This window comes from Tubulanus polymorphus, chromosome 6 (genome assembly GCF_964204645.1).
Source record: "Tubulanus polymorphus chromosome 6, tnTubPoly1.2, whole genome shotgun sequence".
Taxonomy (NCBI): domain Eukaryota; kingdom Metazoa; phylum Nemertea; class Palaeonemertea; order Tubulaniformes; family Tubulanidae; genus Tubulanus; species Tubulanus polymorphus.
Window position 1 is genome coordinate 9,397,965 of NC_134030.1, and position 19,764 is coordinate 9,417,728.

General features: G+C 39.2%; 1 protein-coding gene across 3 annotated transcripts in view; it reads left to right on the forward strand.

Moving 5' to 3' along the window:
• LOC141907025 (sortilin-related receptor-like) overlaps positions 1–19,764 on the forward strand; it is a 48,397-nt gene that overhangs the window by 2,945 nt on the left and 25,688 nt on the right. The window contains exons 3-22 of one of the 3 annotated variants that reach the window (XM_074796563.1): positions 404–565; positions 1,065–1,132; positions 1,623–1,809; positions 2,544–2,633; positions 4,578–4,676; positions 6,829–7,004; positions 7,862–8,057; positions 8,469–8,648; positions 8,764–8,846; positions 9,429–9,604; positions 10,542–10,734; positions 11,238–11,357; positions 12,044–12,299; positions 12,575–12,804; positions 13,777–14,180; positions 15,004–15,139; positions 15,257–15,432; positions 16,914–17,030; positions 17,616–17,750; positions 19,449–19,733. In XM_074796563.1, coding sequence (XP_074652664.1) covers positions 404–565; positions 1,065–1,132; positions 1,623–1,809; positions 2,544–2,633; positions 4,578–4,676; positions 6,829–7,004; positions 7,862–8,057; positions 8,469–8,648; positions 8,764–8,846; positions 9,429–9,604; positions 10,542–10,734; positions 11,238–11,357; positions 12,044–12,299; positions 12,575–12,804; positions 13,777–14,180; positions 15,004–15,139; positions 15,257–15,432; positions 16,914–17,030; positions 17,616–17,750; positions 19,449–19,733 — 3,469 coding nt within the window. The remainder of the gene's footprint in view (positions 1–403; positions 566–1,064; positions 1,133–1,622; positions 1,810–2,543; positions 2,634–4,577; positions 4,677–6,828; positions 7,005–7,861; positions 8,058–8,468; positions 8,649–8,763; positions 8,847–9,428; positions 9,605–10,541; positions 10,735–11,237; positions 11,358–12,043; positions 12,300–12,574; positions 12,805–13,776; positions 14,181–15,003; positions 15,140–15,256; positions 15,433–16,913; positions 17,031–17,615; positions 17,751–19,448; positions 19,734–19,764) is intronic. The other 2 variants (XM_074796566.1, XM_074796565.1) reach the window with 2 other exon arrangements.

Below are 19,764 nucleotides of genomic sequence, written 5' to 3' on the forward strand. Positions count from 1 at the left end.
CCCAAAACTCCTTCAATTTTCAGAATGGGCAAATTAGAAATTTTAGAAGTTGTACAGTAAATAGACCTAATGCGCCTAAATCAGTACCAGTTGAGACCAGGATTTGTTGCCCAAATAGTTGGTTACTGAATATAATTAAAAAGGATAGGAATTTGCTAACAAAACCATTGATTTACTAAAATAAAAAGCACCGATTTAGGAGTCTACTGTAATTGGGAATTTTCTCCTTTAAAACTCTTGAAAACTCCTTATATCCAGGAATGACTGATATGTGGGACCCTGATTAGAGGATTTTGATGTTTTTGTTAGATTATGGGCAGCCAATCCATGCTCCTAGTAATTAAAAAAGGCCTTTGCCACTCGTGTGAGTAATATTCATTTTTCGTACGGATTATATTTTCAGTACTTGTTCACGGATCTGCAGCACAAACTAGTGATATCTACGCGTAACAATCTAACTACGTTTCTACAGTCGAGGGTCGAGATACAGCCGAAAACGCTGACTATCTCTCCCGACGACACCAACCTCGTTATGATCTACGACGAATCGGATCGCGAAAAACGAGTAAGTAATCCGAACCGGAACGTCAGATACGACGAACATCCAATGCCGAATATCAAGCGTTATAACCGATAGTTTGTTGAATGGTCTGTAGGATTCCTTAAAAAACCTCTTCTACAAAAGGAATATATGCTTTTAAAGGTACTTGAAACTGTGAAAGTGACGCTGTGCGGACACTCCTCGAAATTTGAAATTTTCTCCTTTGATACTTAAGCCCTAACTACTTTAAAACGGCTTATATCCAGGAATGACTGATCTGTAGGGATTGCATGCAAATCATTCGGATTAACAGGGTTAGCTGTATTAATTTGACAGTGTAATAATTAGGCCTACATCGTAGTTATACAATTAGAAATGGATGTATTCGTTTAGCTGGTTCTCTGGTTCAGTGTCATCACCAAACTTGTCATTTCTTTTGATAGACTACGTACACTGTGAATGATTTTCCATGCCAGATCATCGCAGGAACTGCTTATTGATTAAACGTTTATCATATTTTCAGTTGTACTATTCGAAGAACTTTGGAAACACGTGGCAGCTGCTGTCTTCCGGAGTGAAGTCGTTTTTCTGGTTCGTTTAATTCGATTTATGGATTGAATAACGCAATCGGCGCCCGATTTCATGAGAAATTTTTAAGATGATAAGATTTTTCTCCGTATTGGTTCTCAGGCTTCCATTATGAGACCCTTATTTTCATACTGTCCGTCTGTGTGTATTTGTGTTTCAGCTACTTAGCTTCGTTAAAATTAAGTCGATCTTGATGAAACTTGGGTACAATATTAGTACGAAGGCACGGGCCCAGTGCGCCAGCTAGCGGCATAACTAGTAGGCACTAAAAACTGTTTTTTAGTGACATGATCTTGAAGATGATCTCATAACTGAGGAACGGGGTCGAAATTCAAGTTGTCTTTAATTCAAAAATTTTGCTATTGGCCCTAGATATAAAAACATATCCAAAATGCAATGGGAACTAACGCATGGGAATTTTTGAATTGGAGCCTGAGTCCGAGTACCGTTCGTCTGTGGCTTGTTTCTTCACTAACTGTCTCTTGTTTTTCAGGGGCAAGTACCCGTACGACCCGATCGGAACGGTTTACATCGAACGCACGTCGTTTCATCACCTGTTCGGCGTTGTCGTCAAAACACAAATCCGCAACGAACGTATCGCGTTCGAAACGATCTTCACGAACGTTCAAGATTTCGACATGCGCGACAATTATATGTTCGCCACCACCCGTCCGAGCTTGGTAAGTTTGACGACATCTTTTCGATTCGATTTTGTTATTGTGTAATTGACTTGTTGGTTGTTTTATTATTGCGGGGTTTATTATGGCCATTAAAAGCAGTAAATGTAGAAAAAAAGATTTCGCAGCCTTGAATAGCTGTGAATTTTCAAGCATGGGCCTTGAAAATGAAGGGAGGGTTGTGAAAAATGCTATTGAGGACAGTCGAAAACGATTTATTCATTTAATATCTAGTTTATATGCCTACAATTAAACACTCCATGTTGCAAAGATAGTATAAAATCCAAGAATGAAAGCGAGTCTGAAATGCTTTCTTCAGCGCAGCTAATATCTAATTCATGCGATGTTTGGACTAATATCCTGATGGTCATTCGCAGAAATACAGTATTCCTGAAGATGACTATCAGAATATTTGAGATATCGAAAATCGAATTTCGCTCAAGAAAACCATTGCAGACTGTTGTTCTCTGTGTGGGATTGAATATTTATGATGACCGGGTAATATCAATTTCTGCTTGAAATTTTGAAGTAATAATGGTAGGCCTATAGAAATTAATAATATTATTTAGATGGTTCCTCCAGAATGTCTCGTGTGTCATGAAGTTACCCGGCCGATTGAGGGATGAAAAACTGGGCCCTGATAATACATGTTATTATAGGCTGAATTCGTAGATGTTTTTGTACAATTCTGGGCATAACTAGGCGTACATATATCTACATACTACGTGATTTTACAGGCTAGCCCGCATCACGAACTGTACATTTCCTACAATCGTAGTCAACGTTTGCATCGAGCTATGATAGGCGGACGAAATACCACTAATATGGTTGGTACAAAATGACCGCGTCGGCTCGTAGTCTGACTGTACTCTAGCTCTTTAATCTTAGACACCCATCAACAATAATTGTACAGCCTAGAAATGAAAGATATTCAATGAACTTCTCTGCGCAATCTAGACAGGAAAAGAGTTTCTGATGCCTCTGGATAGCGTCTATTGCCTTTCCGCTGAACGCACAAATTTTAATTTAAGAATACGACTATTATCTGAATATGTCGTCATATCTGCTGACAGATGGTCTGTAGCTATTTGCGCAGACAATGGCTGCTAGCATACCAGTGGAACTACTAAGTGCGTTTCTAGGCTGTACAACTTTTTTTTAAATCGATTATGACATAGCATTTATATATATACAATTTTTATTCCCGATTTATTTCCGTCTAAAATCATAAACTGCCTGTAACGCATTCGCTGCCAGCTACGAGTATGATCGAACCGTCGGCTCTGTCACCGGAGCCACTACGAGTATTAATACTGTACCTGATTCTACAGCGGTTGTTGATTGGCTGGCAATGCGAACAATGTCTGCTTCAATCATTCTAAATAGCCAATGGTCTATTATGAGCAAGGGCTATGCTCCAGGAGCAACCTAAAAGTGTATGGAGTAGTTTATTTAACAAATATTTGTATATACCAAGATGAATGATTCAGCTATATATTACACAAAGAGCACGAAGCTCAAAACCGTGTACCTTCAAGTATATTCGGAGCGGCAATGGGGACGTACTGTGGGTATCACAGTGGCAGCGAACGTGCTTATCGGTGTTGGCCAGGATCCAGTTCAATCGTTTTCAGTTTCAGTTTATTCCAGGGTTGAAATTACATTGTAGTTCATATGCGACAATGTTTTAACTATAGAAGAGTCAAAATTTAACCTACGCAACAGATGAACCGGGTCCTGTGTGTTGAATAATACAAACATGTGCGCTTTCTTCAACACCGTATTGTAATGACAGTCGACTATGCTTACCTCAACTGTACTTTTTTCCAATTAGTTTTCGGTTGTTATTTGTATATGTGCTTAACTTCGATGTCTCAATTTGTCCGAAGTCGGTTGAGGTCAGCAGAAAGAACTGTCAGAGCGAATGTCTATACTAGTGCAGATCAGGATGGTCTACGACGAACTCAAATATGATTTTTTCTTCCGATCATTGAATACATTTTTCATTACTTAGCAAATGAAGCTGAATGATTAATACACCATGTATGTTTCAATGTGTACAATAACACAACATACATATAACACAATGTGTGGGTATCGCCTTTAGTATAGACATTCGGTTTAATGTAAATGATTGGGTCCCACGTTTTATAGACTAGTCATCGTTTGAATGATTTGCTATGTTTTGATTCAAACTATGTTCCCATAAACGGGAACATCCTTGCATCGGTTGTGGAATTAAATGGCCACTATGTTTTCCTGGATGCGCCTCCAGGGGGACAAATGAGACTCGTACAAGTCCATCAAATTTTTTTTTGATGTGCCCTTTTTCATTTTGTCAACAAAGATAATTGCTGCATCAGTGTGGGAGTACGCTATTGATGAGATTGCCTTTTTGGACAACAATTCGAAGTTCCCTTTTCGACTTGACAAATTCTTCAAAATTAGCACCTCATTGTGGGAGTCGCCATAGCTGCATCCCTTTTTGGACATCAAAGTGCCCTTTTGGGTTTTGACAATTCCTTCAAAATTGGCCTCTGGATCGGCCCTCGGCGTTCGATGACTTTCTATAAGACCGGCCCTATATAATAGTGTGTTGAAGTGCCGATTTAATTAACGACGATTGATTTTCGAAGCTGCTTTTTTCACGAGTTTTAATTTTTGCTGAGCACTCCCAACGATCCTAACCACCGATCTTCTATTTCTCTTCTATTTCTCCCTTACGTTACACGCTTTGCTGTTTGATCGTTAACGCCTATAACTGTAATCAGCCATTGGCGTCGCCAAACTCAAGTCATCTCGAATTGTGGGTGTCGCGTAACCATAGCCATTTTCAGAAGGCTATAATTCCGGGTAATAATACCAACGAGGTAAGTACAGTGTTTATTTTTTCGAAATCTACAGGGTTCGTACGACTCCTTGATTCCTTCGAAATGGGAAAAGGTGCTTGAAACTCCTTTAATTTGAGCAAAATGCCCGAAACTCCTTTAGAATTCAATTCCCTATGGTTTAAGTCTTCTCGGCCATTTGCGTACTAGTCTCGTCAATTCAGGGTTCAAATCCTGGTGGGGGAAGAATTTTTTGGCCCTTCTCTTCCTTCAAGGAACTTTGGTCTGCTCTGAATAGTGCTCAGTGGATTAACGGATGGAGAAGAATTGCATTATTTCCAAGACCTTTGTCATAATGTCCCCGATGACAGAGCTACTATGTAATTCCTATTTCCATATTGGCTGTACCGGTATGTCCCATTATAGAACTTGTATGTTCCTGTAGATCAGAACTTGGCAACAAATAACACCACCTAATCTGGATATTGAAAAAGCTATCTTGTTTGTTGTTGTCGATCGTAACAACGCATTTTGGTCATGATCATGAGTGTCTGGATAGATTCTTCCTGGATGCCTTGCCGAAGGTCGTAGATCCTCTAATTTCACCATGATCAGAACTTAGGCAACAATGATACCACCTGATCTGGATCTCGAAAAAAAAAGTATCTATTTTGAAATTACTGGACCGCTTTTACAGTTATCGATCATAAAGGCACATAATGGTCAGGATCGTTGAGTGTAGATAAATTCTTCCTGGATGCCTTCCTGAATTTGTATAAAGAAAAAATTCTGTTTGGAAAATGTCGAATGATAAACAAAGGCATCACTTTTATCATGATCGTGAACGACTTAGTATGTATAATGGTATAGTGGTTTTGATAATCGGGCATGAACCAAACCAGGAACATTATTCGTAGGCCTACATTTAGCATTGAGTCATCGGACGATTAATGTTGAAAAATAAAAACGCCTTGAATAGAACGCTTATAGAACTAGACTGCCTATGAATTTGCGATCGATTTGGCCGATTGCCATTCCGTTCTACCGGTACCTGAAATCTGAATGACTTTATTTTTAAATGCGACGAGTTATCGTGCAAGAATAGATAAATCACTCGAAACTATATGAACTTTCAAGTTTTGTAACTTTCGTATATAAAGTTTAAGCAATTTATGAATTTGACCAGTTCTATACCCATAAATATTGGACAAAAACACCACTGATCGAAATACTGTAGAATATTACATTATTCTTGGAAATGATGAATATTCAGGTGTCATTTTTGTTCCAAGATAACCAGCCCTTTCTGGCAATCTTAAAAACGTCATTGTGGCCCATTTTGGTCTTTATATAATCGTTATCTGACAGCCTTTCTTAGTATTTCAATGAAGTTAAAAGTTTGCGTTGCAGATTTCAGAGTATAAATCAGTCCTCTTCATTCTGCTCGGAAGATATAATTCGTTGATCAGTCTTTATTATTGGTTCTAGGGATATTGTTAACCGCTGCGATCATTGCGACATTTCTACCCCTATTATATCCCGGTATAGCTGAGCTACCATAATTACTAGAGACTGTAACCTTTGCAAAAATATTTAGGGTTATGTGTAAACAACTAAACTGGTGGTCTTTTGTAAAGAAAAACTTATACAATCATTTACGCGTGTGTACTTAACTGACACTGTTACCTAGCTATCTATTCAAAATTGAAAGTGTTTTATCTTGAAAAAAAATTGAAAGTGTTTAATCTACAACTCCTTGATTTCTTGAAAACCCCTTCTATATGGAAAATGCTTTAGAAGGTGCTTGAGCACAATGCCAGAAACTCCTAATTTCGAGAAATAGGCTATCAGACTAAGCCTAAATCGGTACAGTTGGAACCAGGATGTTTTTGTTACCATATTGGGCGGTTGCCCATTAGAAACCAAGTTTACTTAGTGTTAAGGATAAGTATTTGCTTACAAAACCACTCAATTAACGGTTACCAAGATAAGCAGTACTGATTTAGGAGGAGTCTACTGTAATATAAAGTGATTCAGATGCTTCCTTGAAATATTTAGTTTCCTCCTTTAAAACTTATATCCAGGAATGACTGATCTGCAGGGACCCTGCTTTAACTGCATAGCTGAATGATCCAAAATTTGAATTGTTATTTCAATTTTGATTGAATTTTTTTTTCTAATTCACTGATCATAGGATTTTTACGTCGCCGATGCCTCCGAGGACCAAGTGTTCTTATGCGTGTATCACCGGACCGGCGTCACGAACCTGTACATATCCGAAGTGAAAGGATTCCGATTTTCGTTATCACTCGAGCGCGTCGTCTACTACAACCCGAAAGGACCGGCTTACCTCGCAAACCATTGGCTTAAGTATGTCATCAGATACGCCTGATGCTTCAATAAATCATTACTCGTACACTAGCTTAACCCGATCATGACTGACTAATTAATCCCCGAAAGTGCTGGAGATAATTTAAAGATTAAAAAAAGATTCTCTCCCACTCTATTGAATAACGGGCATACCGCTTAATGCGTCTACACCTCAGTGCAGTGTATCGTTAGTTACTTATTACTTACTGTTTGCTTCCATCTTTCAATAAAATGCACCTTGATGCGGTGAAAGAGCACAGTCCATGGATTTATACATCGCACTGTGGTGAATATGAACTGAAAGGGTTAAGTCATAGCAGTTGGAACTATCTTTTCGTTGATGACATAATGATAATGATAGTGTTTTATATAGCGCTAATTAAAAACCGCTCAGAGTACTTTACATCGAAGCCTCATTAAAGAGGACTTATCCAAATGCTGACTTACACTCAATTGGAAAAAAAATTGCATCTTAAGAATGAAGACGACTATGACCACTTTTTCGATGAGAGCGAGTTTGGCTGTATTGGTATTTAGATTCACATTATGGCTACTGGCGTTTCTTATTCCAAAAAACGGTTCCAAAATTTTGTTATCTCTGTAGGACCGAGTTTCATAGATCTCAGTCAATAAAATTTGATTCTGGAATTGAATTTAGTTCATTTCCAAAGCTCAAATCCTGGAGTTGAATGTAGATGGAAAACTATGGATCACTGATTTGTACACAGCACTGCGGTGTAGACAGTCTGAAAGGGTTAATGGATCGGAATTTAATGCGTTAAGTCTTACGTTAACACGAACCGAACTTCATTGTCCGTATTGCGATAATTCACGAGATTTTGACTTTCGTCGTCTAGGTTTCTCGTCAGCGAACCGTTCGCCGATATACACCGGGTCGAGGCGTTGCGCGGTGTTTACATCGCGTCGCAGCTGAAAAACTCATCGCTGAACAGCCACCAAGAAACGTTCATCACGTACGACAAGGGCGGACGATGGCACCTGATCCTCGCTCCGACGGTCGACAACAATATGAAACCGCTGAACTGCGCTATCGTAAGTTTGATAATAATATAATAATATATTTTATATCCACTAAATATTACAATATATCATTATACATTATAAAAATGAAGTTAAATGAAATATTTTAATATTAAGCTGTAATATTTAATAATAATAGTAATAATGATAATCATAATGATAATTACCATAATATTCATTTCTACTTGATATTGTGACGGAATAAAAAACCAGCTATGTAAAAAACCAGAAGTCGGTTGACGTTTGATGAGAAGTCATTTATTGGCATTGAGAACAAATCGGAATTCTTGTTTATTTCCCGAATAAGGGCCTTGATGAGGGACCTGGCTGTTTGGAAAGAATGTGGCTAAAGATTTCTATATTCTCCGTCCATGGGTCTGTGTGTACTTCGTGTAAATAATAGATCATGCTATGGATTTTCAGGTAAACGGCTGCTCGCTGCATTTGAGTCAGAAATTCAGTCAGTGGTTTCCGTCCGGGCCATCGATTCTGTCGAAGTATTCGGCCCCCGGTTTGATAATGGCCGCCGGCAAAGCGAACAAAACACTCGGTCGCGTCCCGGACGTATTCCTATCTACGGACGGAGGTGTCAGTTGGCATATGGTACGTAGGCGAAGACATATTCCGTTGATCTTTCGTTGTGATTAGAAAATGAAATATAAGTTTACATGAAAATTTTAAAAAAAATTGTATGGTCATAGTGTACGATGTTTTTCAGGTGTTGAAAGGTCTTCATCGATTCATGTTCGGCGACCAAGGTGGTTTGATAGCTGCCATAGAACCGTTCACTCGAGAAATCAAGTATGTCATCTGTATCCCTTCATTCTTCTAAGGTTCCCTATGACTCCTTGATTCCTTAAAAACTCTTTTGATCTTAAGCTAAATGCCCAAACTCACTTCAATTTTGAGAGAGGCAATTTTCAATTTACAGTAAACTTCACTAAAATGGTAGAGTTGAAACCAGGATTCTTTTTACTCAATTAAGCATTTACTTAATAAAAAAACCGAGTTTAGGTTGTGTAAAGGATAAGAAATTGCATACAAAACCACTGAATTAATGCTTGAGTTACGTAAACTGTACAGATTTACTCTAGGAAGTGACTACTGTAATTTGAATATGAAAATGGTGTAAATGCAAAATTTTTTTCCTTGGTTCCTTTCTAACCCTTTATATCCGGGGATGGATCGATCTGTAGGAACCCTGCCACAGGTTTTCCACCAAAAATATTTGCTAACTGATGCAGTCATATCCTTAACCGATATCAACCCTGACTGATAATTATTTCATTGAAATTAAGAAATGCTACCGAAAACATTTGGATAAGTAACGAGCCCTGTGTTTGAATCAGACTAATTTATCAAAATCTTGATTATGTCACGTAGATTTTCCTGGAACGAAGGCGAAACGTGGTCGAGCAAGGTGTTCTCGCAGGAACCAATACGCGTGTACGGACTGCTTACCGAGCCCGGCGAAAAATCGACGGTTTTCTCGATATTTGGATCGAAATCCGGTCTTCACAGCTGGATCATCATTCAAGTGAATCTTCACGATGTTTTCAGTAAGTTTTCAAGAATGAAGTTACAATATAATGACGTTTAAAGTATTTACAAATTTATGAATGTTTTTGTAAGAATTGATTTACGTGATGGTTTGAAAAAGGGAATAGTTTTCAGAACGAGTTCACTGATTGTCGAAATCAGGTAATTTCAGTGTCGATTACTAAAATGGGAATGACTTGTAAGTGATGAGTTTTCGTTTCCACACATTTATCTTATAGAAGTGGTTCTGATCTTATATCAAAATGACTGCATTCTGAGCCATATCATCCTTTAGTGACTACTCAAAGGCAGTATAAAGGGTTGACAAAGGGGATCTTGATTTCCCCACACCCCTGAAATTTGCAAAGGGTCACACAAAATTACAATCGACAATTTATTTTCATGCATTTTCCCTTAGAAGTCTGGAAAAAGTCTCGACTTAAAATCTTATCTTCAACACCCCATCATATTTTCCCGTATGCGCCTTTGGTGGCAGTCTGTATATACTTGGATTTTGGAGTCGGCTTAAAATGTCTGGCACCGAAAATGAGTTTTTGGTTGTAATGTAAAATTGTCTATAACGGAATGAATGATCCATATTCTCAAGAACGATGGATTACCGATCAGTTTTAACGAAAATGCAGAGAGGATTTGTATTTTTGGTTTTAACCTCTTCTCTCACCATGTGCGACGTATATTTACGTCGCAAATATATTCATTTACTACAATTGCTGGTGTGGTGAGTCACTACGCCGCTGGTGTATAGACGTACTAAATGTTTGTCTGCTTCAATTTAGTTACACTATTTACTCATAGATGGCGAATCAGTGCCTCAAATACTGAACTGAATCCAAATAAAATATGAATATGGGAAAATGCGCTGGTGAGGGGCGTTACATTACCTATGGTAGCGAAGAGGTTAAGTAACTCTCACGATGTTTCGTTTCAATCTTGCAGATTTCCAATGTAATAGCGAATCGGACTACAAGATGTGGTCTCCCGTCGATCCGTACAACGGACAGATGTGTTTGCTCGGTCGGAAGGTTTCGTATAAACGTCGCGTCGCGCGAATCGATTGTTACAACAGTCGTCAGTTCGTGCGCGCCGTTAACTATCAGAACTGTTCGTGTACGCGCGAGGATTTCGAATGGTAAGTACGGCGTGTGGGCAACTGGTTGACGTGGAGATTAGATACAGGGTTTTCAATAAGAAATTAACAAGCCAGGTACCTTTGAAAAACAGGAGGGTTCCCCCTATGTCACAGTCACTGAAAGAAAAGCTGGTTTGAAAAACCAGGCAGGTCCTTTACAAACAACAGACGGGTCTGAGACCTGGGACCTGGCTCTTATTGAAAACACTGAGATAATGAGTTTATATCCATGATATACGAAATATACACCTGACAATGGTCTCTAGAGAGGGTCCAAAATGTTGTGTCTTTTGATTTTTTATTATAAGAATTCGCTTTCGATCTTTTGAATTTTGTTTATAGTGGGTTTTAACGGGAGAGCGAAGACTGATATGCAGTTTATGATTCCGGGTATAAGCTGGGGATGATTAGGTTAGCGTAGGGGCTATTTATATAGGGATCAGATATTTGCGAACTGGGCCACATTTGAGTCTTGAATGATATAATCTATTATTGTTTTTCAGTGATGTTGGGTTCAAACTCGCTAATGGTTACAGCGGAATATGTAGAAGTGACCCGTCTATCAACCTCAACGTTCATCAGCCCCCTACGCCATGCCATGGAACTTGGAAACGCACAAAAGGGTAAGAGTCGATGCCGGTAGACTAGTAGTATTTACTTTAACCGCAGGGAGACCTCAATTGACTGATACAAGTGGTTAATTTAACCCTCAGGTTTGAGTTATGTGGGCATTAATCCGCTGCCTGGGCCAACTTCGGTTTTCATAGCAAGTTGACTAGTGGTCGGAACTAATAACCGAACACACTATAGTTCGGTCGTAACATATTTCACAGTGTCGGCCATCTTGAACCTAGGTCCGAACTGTAGCGACCGTGCTCAATTGCGTGGTCGACCATTTCCGGACTATAGTTCCGACTAACGGACATTCGGTTTCATTTAGTTGGACTATAGTCGACTAACTCCGATAACCGAAGGTGGCCCTGCATGCCCTTAGACAAACTTGATTAGATGGATGAAGTGTGGTTGACCTTGATGGTTTGAATTATTCGCAATATTTTACAGGGCACTTTCCGCCCGCAACGCATAAGACGGTAGTCCACAGCGCAAGATTTAGTTTATTTTCTCTTTAAAAATGTCCCTCAAGTGCCTAGAAATTGTATGAAAATGCATTGAAATTTCAAAATTTTGTTTTGGCTACTTAACTTGCCCTTTTTGGTATATATGCCCTATTCATATGTCTGGGCTCCTGTCACAGTAAGCCCCTGGATCCACCCCTGATGTCGCTCATTTGCTAGTTATTATTTTCTAGCTATCGTAAAGTTGCCGGTGACACATGTTCAGGCGGCGACGAACATCGCTACGTACCGGACGTGATCACGTGTCCGATCAGACGTCTGACCGAGTTTCTGATATTCTCGACGAGAACGACGATACAGCAGTACAGCATCGGTTCGCGTAGCCGGCTGACGTACCCAATTCCGTCGTTGGCAAATGTCGTCGCGATTGACTTCAATTATTCGACGAACTGTTTATACTGGGTCGACTTGCGTCAAGCAGTGATCAAGGTAAAATCTTACAACAATTAGAATGATATCTGTAATCACCGGATCATTATGATTCCTTAAAAACTCCTAAACAGAAATGCTTTTAAAGGTGCTCAAAAAACTCCTTTGATTTGAACCAAATGCCCTAAACTCCTTTAAAAATTCCCTCAATTTTGAAAAATAGTCCATTAGAAATTTTTGTCTAGTTTGTAATTTGTCTAGTTTGTAATTGTACAGTTCGCTACCCCTAAATCGGTACAGTTGGGATTTGTTAAAAATGTGAATTTCGCTTACAGCGAGTATGTTTTAACGCGGAGGTAGGAGTTGAAACAATCGTCCAGGGAAGAATGGTAAACGTCGAGGGTGTGGCCATCGATTGGATCAACGATAACCTGTACTGGATCGACACCGGATACAAGCAAATCGAGATGTCCAAGGCGGACGGTCGACTGAGGAAAATACTCATTTCCAATTCGACGGGTTGGTTAGATCGACCCCGCGCTATTGCTCTTGATCCAAACCACGGGTAAGAACTATTATCAATCACTTCCTTACCTTCGCAGTAATCAGTAGACTTCAGCTTCAGCCAGGTTTTGACAGTAGTTTTTGAATCGATTTAAAACTCACCGATGGTTCTGAATAAGATTCCATTACCATAATGGGAAACTATTGTTGAAAAAGAAGGCCTCTTTTTCATAGGGAGGCTGCTGCAAGTTTGTGCGCGAATTGATGCAATTGCTCCTGAGATCGATTCGATATATAGAAATTCGAATAAATCGTAATTCATTAGTAAGGTCTTAATGATTAGACTGGTGCTTAGATTTGTTCAACAGTACCCTAATTGCACTGATTTTGAAGTCCTCATCAAAAGTTACCATCATCAGCATTGTTTGCCAAGGCATATATGCATGCTGCTGTAATCAAATGTACTGCTGTCAGCTGTACACTGGCGCTTAGGTAGCGTTGACATGGAATTCCATCATATCAACCTCGTTTCGTGTTTTCCTACTCGGTCCCTACGACTCCTTGATTTCTTAGTAATACCTCCTAAACAGAAAACGCTTTTAAAGGTGCTGAAACTGCTTTGATTTGAACAAAATGCCGAAAACTCCTTTAAAACTCCTTCAATTTTGAGAAAATGGGCAATGAGAAATTTTGGTAGGGGTTGTACAGTAGACTATGACTAAATCGGGTTACCACCAGGATTTGTTTTTGAGGCGGTTATAAAATTAGAAACTGAGTTTAGGTAGTGTGTAGTATAAAAATTGGCTTACAAAACCGCTGAATTAACGGTGCACCGACGTAAACAGCACTCATTTAGGAGGAGTTAATAGTAATATGAATGCGTTGCAGACACTTCTTCACAATTTGAAATTTACTTCTTTGAAACTCGTCACATTCAGGTATAATTGATCTGTAGGGCACCATGTCCTAAAACCTTAATCTTCCTCTATACTGAAGTGTCGAATGATTACTTACGGACTACGCATTGTTTCAGCTATATGTTTTGGACTGACTGGAGCTCGAGGAACCCGTGCATAATGAAAGCTAATTTGGACGGCGACAACGCGACGGTAGTTATCGACAAAGCGAACGTTCATTGGCCGAACGGAATCACCGTCGACGACCAGACGGAACGAATCTTCTGGACGGACGGATACCTGAAGCGCATCGGCTCGGCGACGATCAACGGACGCGACATACGATTCATCGCTCAAGGTCGTTGGCTGATACCGCATCCGTACGCGATCACAGTGTTCAAAGATCGCGTTTACTGGAGCGACTGGACGAAACGCTCGATCATGTCGAAGAACAAGTACGGTCTCGGCGCCGTGTCCACGGCCGTGTCCGGGGTTGGGGTCGTTACTGATGTGAAGGCCGTGTATCACTCGCGGCAGTATGGTAAGTGTTGGTTTTGTGTGGTTTTGTATATATGTTTTATGTCGTTTTTGGCATGAACTGCAGGGGTGAGATGCATGTGAAAAATGTGAAAAAAAAACGGGATCATTCTGAAAAGTAAATTTTTGTGTGAAAAAAGTGAAAAAATGTGAAGATTTTGGAAACAAACTGAAATTTAGAAAACAAATTGTTGAAAATCTCTACGTAGTTTTCCTTATAGGCTGTATATGTTCTTTTATCTCTGGGCTCTGCTTTGACCCTAGTTAGTTCATATAACATCTGCATGTTCGTTGTCTAGTGTCAGTCATTGATTTGTGTACCGTAATTACAGGTTTAATTTGTTACATGTTTAATTCTATGCAATTCTTGCCTCGTCGAAAATGAAGAAATCATGTTAGGTCCCTTTTGAAAAAATTAGTGTGAAGATTTTTTGTATGAAAAAATAACTCCTTTAGGTATAAAAGAATGTGAAAAATCCTGTTTTTTTTGTGTGGGTGAAGTAAGTGGAAAATGGCAATGTGAAAAAATCTCATCCCTAAAACTGCCAGTTGATCCTAGATGTAAAAATTCTGTTTTTCTCAAATGGGAATCAAGAACGAAAGAGTACATCGTTAGGCCTAATTTGTGGGGAAAATATGTACAAATTAGATTTTTCCTACTGTGCCCAGTTCCGAAGTTGTGAGTTTTATGTCCAAATCAGTTCATTTCCAATTAGTTAACGCATAGTTCGCCTCAGAAATGCGAAACTGGGTCCCAATTAATACCTGGTGACATGACGGCAATTTTACATTTCGATAAGCTATGACCGAACAATCGCATTTTTCAGGCGCGAGTCCATGCCAGAAACACAACGGCGGTTGTTCGCATATTTGCGTGGGAAGACCTCAGATGGATCAGTCACACGGAGCGAATCGTACGTGCTTGTGTCCAGACTCGATGTCTCATATCGTTCTCAAAGATGGGTATGTGTCAGTCATCCTCCAAATGGCTAAAATTACGAGGACATTTAATTAGCATGTATTGATATGGAAGGGAATTTTATAGTGTAATTGCTGTATATCGGTATGTTTCATTTGAAGGAATGAACAATGTCGGTGTGATGGCGGTTCGATCATGGTCGACGGTTTGTGTCAGGTGAAAGAGTCTCACTGCGGACTGCAACAGCTTCGATGCAATAACAACCATTGTATACCGTCGACGTGGAAATGCGACCACGATGACGATTGCGGAGATGGCACTGATGAATTGGATTGTCGTAAGTTTCTTTTTCCCGCTAATGTATGTACCGTAAAAACCGGCGTATAAGTCGAGTTTTTAACCCTTGATTTTACCACTTAATTATTGACCTCGTCTTATACGCCGAGTACAGTTTTCTACTAAGTATTTTCAGGTCACAAGAAATATTGATTCTACCAGACAAAAAAGACAGTGTTCATCTTCTCACTGCTATAACAGTTTGAATAATTATTCATGATAAATAAATTTATTTAATGAAAAAAAACTTCTTTCATTTTGACACAGCTTCATTTAAAACGATTTATTCATATATGCGCGCTCATAGCAGCGCTTAATACATTAGGCTATATATAGCGTGTGACTCACACTACTCTATCACTGTATGGTAGTGTATTATACCTGAGTGTGTGTGTAACAGTCTATTGATTAACGCACTGCAGCAATCAGGCTGACGCGCGGCGGCATGCGTGAAGGCGCACACCGTTATCAAAACAAACTATTTAATAAGATACAAGTAATTATTCTTCTAAGAGAAGGGCTCAACTTATAAGCCGGATATATGTTAAAATCATGAAATGTAGGTCTAAAATTCGACCTCGACTTATACGCCGCGTAGACTTATACGCCAGTTTTTACGGTATTCGAAAACATTTAATATATTTATAACTTGCTTCCTCGGATCTCGCAGGACTATTATTGTTATTCCGAGGCAAGCGCATTTTGATGATGGCTGGTCACTGCATGATTTAGGGTGGGAACATTTTAGAATTTCATCCGCAGCCTGGCAAAATTCAAAGCATTCTGATCGGGGGCAAGCTGAAGCTACTGTATAATACATGTATTTCATAATTCATAATTATATCACGATGCCAGTACAATATCTTGTAGTACACTATATTGAAATCTTTCGAAAAATCCTGAGGAATTGATTAAGTATTTTACTGCTGACGATCAATTAGGCTTTAATGGTTGACTAAAAATTCATAGCTGATTCGTATATTAGTTCAATAGAAAAATTAAACATGTTTCAATGGTAAGCATGATTAGGACCCAGTTGAAATCAGTTATCTCACTAGAGTCAAGCTATAACCAAGGACTGGAAATGGCTATAAGAATAGGCTATAACTCGTAATGTCCATACTATCAAGGACTCCAGAGATTTCCTAAGGTCCGCACGAGAGAAACAAATAAATAAACGACGAGACTTCCTTCTAGTTGAAAGATCTATGAGCACTGGTTTATACCGAACATAGACCGATTGAGATAATATTGAGATCGCATTGTATCATATCTCTACAACTATTGGATAGAATCTAGTAAACAACCTGTGCAGTACTGAAAAAATTCTACGGAATAATAGAAACCACAATTATGAATGAAATTACAACATAAATCCAACCATAAATCCCGAATGATATATATTCGTGACACGTTGTGTTAAAAACAAAAAGGATTTCCCCAAACACCAATGAAAGCTAATATGGGTTTTGTTTATTTCAGCATACACGACATGTCCGTCACACATGTTCACCTGTTCGAATGGACGTTGTATCCCGCAGCGATGGCGATGCGATGGCGAAGCCGACTGTAAAAACGGCACCGATGAACTGAATTGCCGTAAGTACCTAAACTACATTGGAATGAATATCGGAAGCCAGTTTCATGAAATATGATCACACCCGTTGATCTGTGTAAATCTTCTTGTGTTCCTAATCTAAATAGTTATTTGGCTGTGTAAATTGATATTTTCTAAATAGTTATTTAGCTAAATAGTAATAGCTGTGGGCTTTTTGTTCATAGTTCTGTTTCATATCTTATGTCATACTTGATGAGGCAGAGGTGACTCAGCGAAATCAATCTTGTCTGATTATATTACTTTTCAAAATGAATTTTGTTATTGATTGTTGTGGCATATCGAGACTTTACATTTTTGTACAAAATTCGTAACTGGTCCACTGGAGATATGGTATTGCAATCATGGGCAAAATAGGACTGATGATCATCATCCTAATCGAAAGAAATTCATCAATACCAATACGGCTTACCCTGGATGGGTCTTACACATTTAGTTAGTATTGGATGAAGCCATGTTATATTGACAGAATTGACGCTTCAGATGGCTGATTCGCCTCGAATAGGAGACCGAGTCAATGTCTATTACGTCATTACTTTTATTGCAATGTTTTCCCTCTTTCTTTTCAGCACCCCACTCGTGTTCTCAACAGCAGTTCCAGTGTAACAACGGGCGATGCATTCCTAAAACCTGGGTTTGCGATTTTGACGACGACTGTCACGACCGGTCGGACGAATCTTTGTCCATCTGTCAAAATGCTACCGGTCAGTAGTTTTTCAACATTGCGTATGTTGGTTTCAAGTCTGTATTTTAGAACTTTTCCGATAATTTTCAACCACCGTCATCTGCATAAGATGTTTTTGTGTGACGTGTTAGCTGCTTGAACATTCTCGCAAATTCTACCTGGACACTTAACTAGAAGTTCTCAATATCATCTTTTCCTTTTCCTGCCAGTAAAGCATCCTATCTGTTTGTTATAGCCATTACAAATGATTGGCAGGCTAGTGAGTGTGTTAAGCCAGATAGAAAAAAATCTCCATTACCAGTGAATAATTCCCTTGTAACTCCCATTGCCCGACGGAAGAGAGTTCATAGTATTACGTATTATCAGTAGTCGCGGAAGTTGAAGCAGACACAGCTTTCTGTCTGTTGTTATTGGCCGTATAAAAAAAGCCCCAAATGAATTAGTAAATCGATGTAACTCTATCCATCATCTTAATTACTATTGTATACATATTTTTACCTACACTTTTTAGCTCCGCTGTGACCGAAGGTCAGCGGAGCTGATGGGTTAGGGGGTTCGTCGTCGTCGTCCGTCCATCCGTCCGGTGTTCGGTGTCCGGCGTCAACTTTTTCTTTATATCCCTACTAGTCCTACAGTTCTGATGGGATCTTGATGAAACTTGGTATGAATGATCTATGGGGGAGTGCCTACAAAAGTACAGAGCCATAATTTTGATTTTGCATAAATAATGCAAATTAGGGCTATTTTTAGATTTTCACTAAAATCGCTACTCCTCCATCGATTTTCAGCAGATTTCAATCAAACTTGGTATGAATGATCTATGGTGGAGTGCCTACAAAAGTACAGAGCCATATTTTTGATTTTGCATAAATTATGCAAATTAGGGCTATTTTTAGATTTTCACTTAAATCGCTACTTCTACTTCAGTTTTCAGTAGATATCAACCAAACTTGGTACGAATGATGTATGGGGGAGTGCCTACAAAAGTATAGAGCCATACTTTTGATTTCGCATAAATTATGCAAATTAGGGCTATTTTTAGATTTTCACTTAAATTGCTACTTCTACTCCAGTTTTCAGTAGATTTCAACCAAACTTCATATGAATGATCTATTGGGGAGTGCCTACAAAAGTATAGAGCCATATTTTTGATTTTGCATAAATTATGCAAATTAGGCCTTTTTTAGATTTTCCTTTCAATCGCTACTCCTCCAGTTTGTCAGTTTAGAGTATGTTAGTATGATTATTGGTATTGTGGCCCTTCTCCAAGTGGCTATAATGTCCCTGAACATCTAGTTTCAAATAGATACTGATGTGATAGTCTATGCTCCAAGCCACAACAAAGACAGCGGAGCTATATAAGCCGACAGGCTTCTTGTATAAATGAAGCGGTAGAAAATCGAGTGTGAGTGAGAAAGTATGAATCTGTGGGTGAGGTTGAAGTGTGTGTTTGGGTACCTGCCACAAGTGAGAACTTTGAACAGGTTCACCCTGCTAATTAATATATGTCAATATTATGTATGTACTTACTACATAATTCACATTTATATTCTGTGTTTAACCAGATAGAAACAAAATCTCCATTGCCAGTGAATAATAAATACCCTTCTTACTCCCGTTGCCAGATGAAAGAGAGTTCATAGTATTACGTGTTATCAGTAGGCACAGAAGTTGAAGTGTGCTGTTTGTTATTATCGACCGTGGAATATATTTTCAGCTCGACCGACGACTAATACATCGACATGTAACGCGAAGACGAGTTTCCAGTGTGCCGGCGGTTACCGGCATTGTATACCGCTGACGTGGAAATGCGACGGCGCCGACGACTGCGGCGATAACAGCGACGAAGCCGGCTGCGCGTTGGTGAACAGTACCGCTTGCGATTTGCTCGGCATGTTCCCGTGCGGTAATGGCACATGCATACCGAGAGCGTGGCGCTGTAACGGCTACGTCGAATGTTACGATTCGAGCGACGAGGAGAACTGTGAGCACAATACGACGTGTGAGTTAAACTATTTTTATATATGGTCACT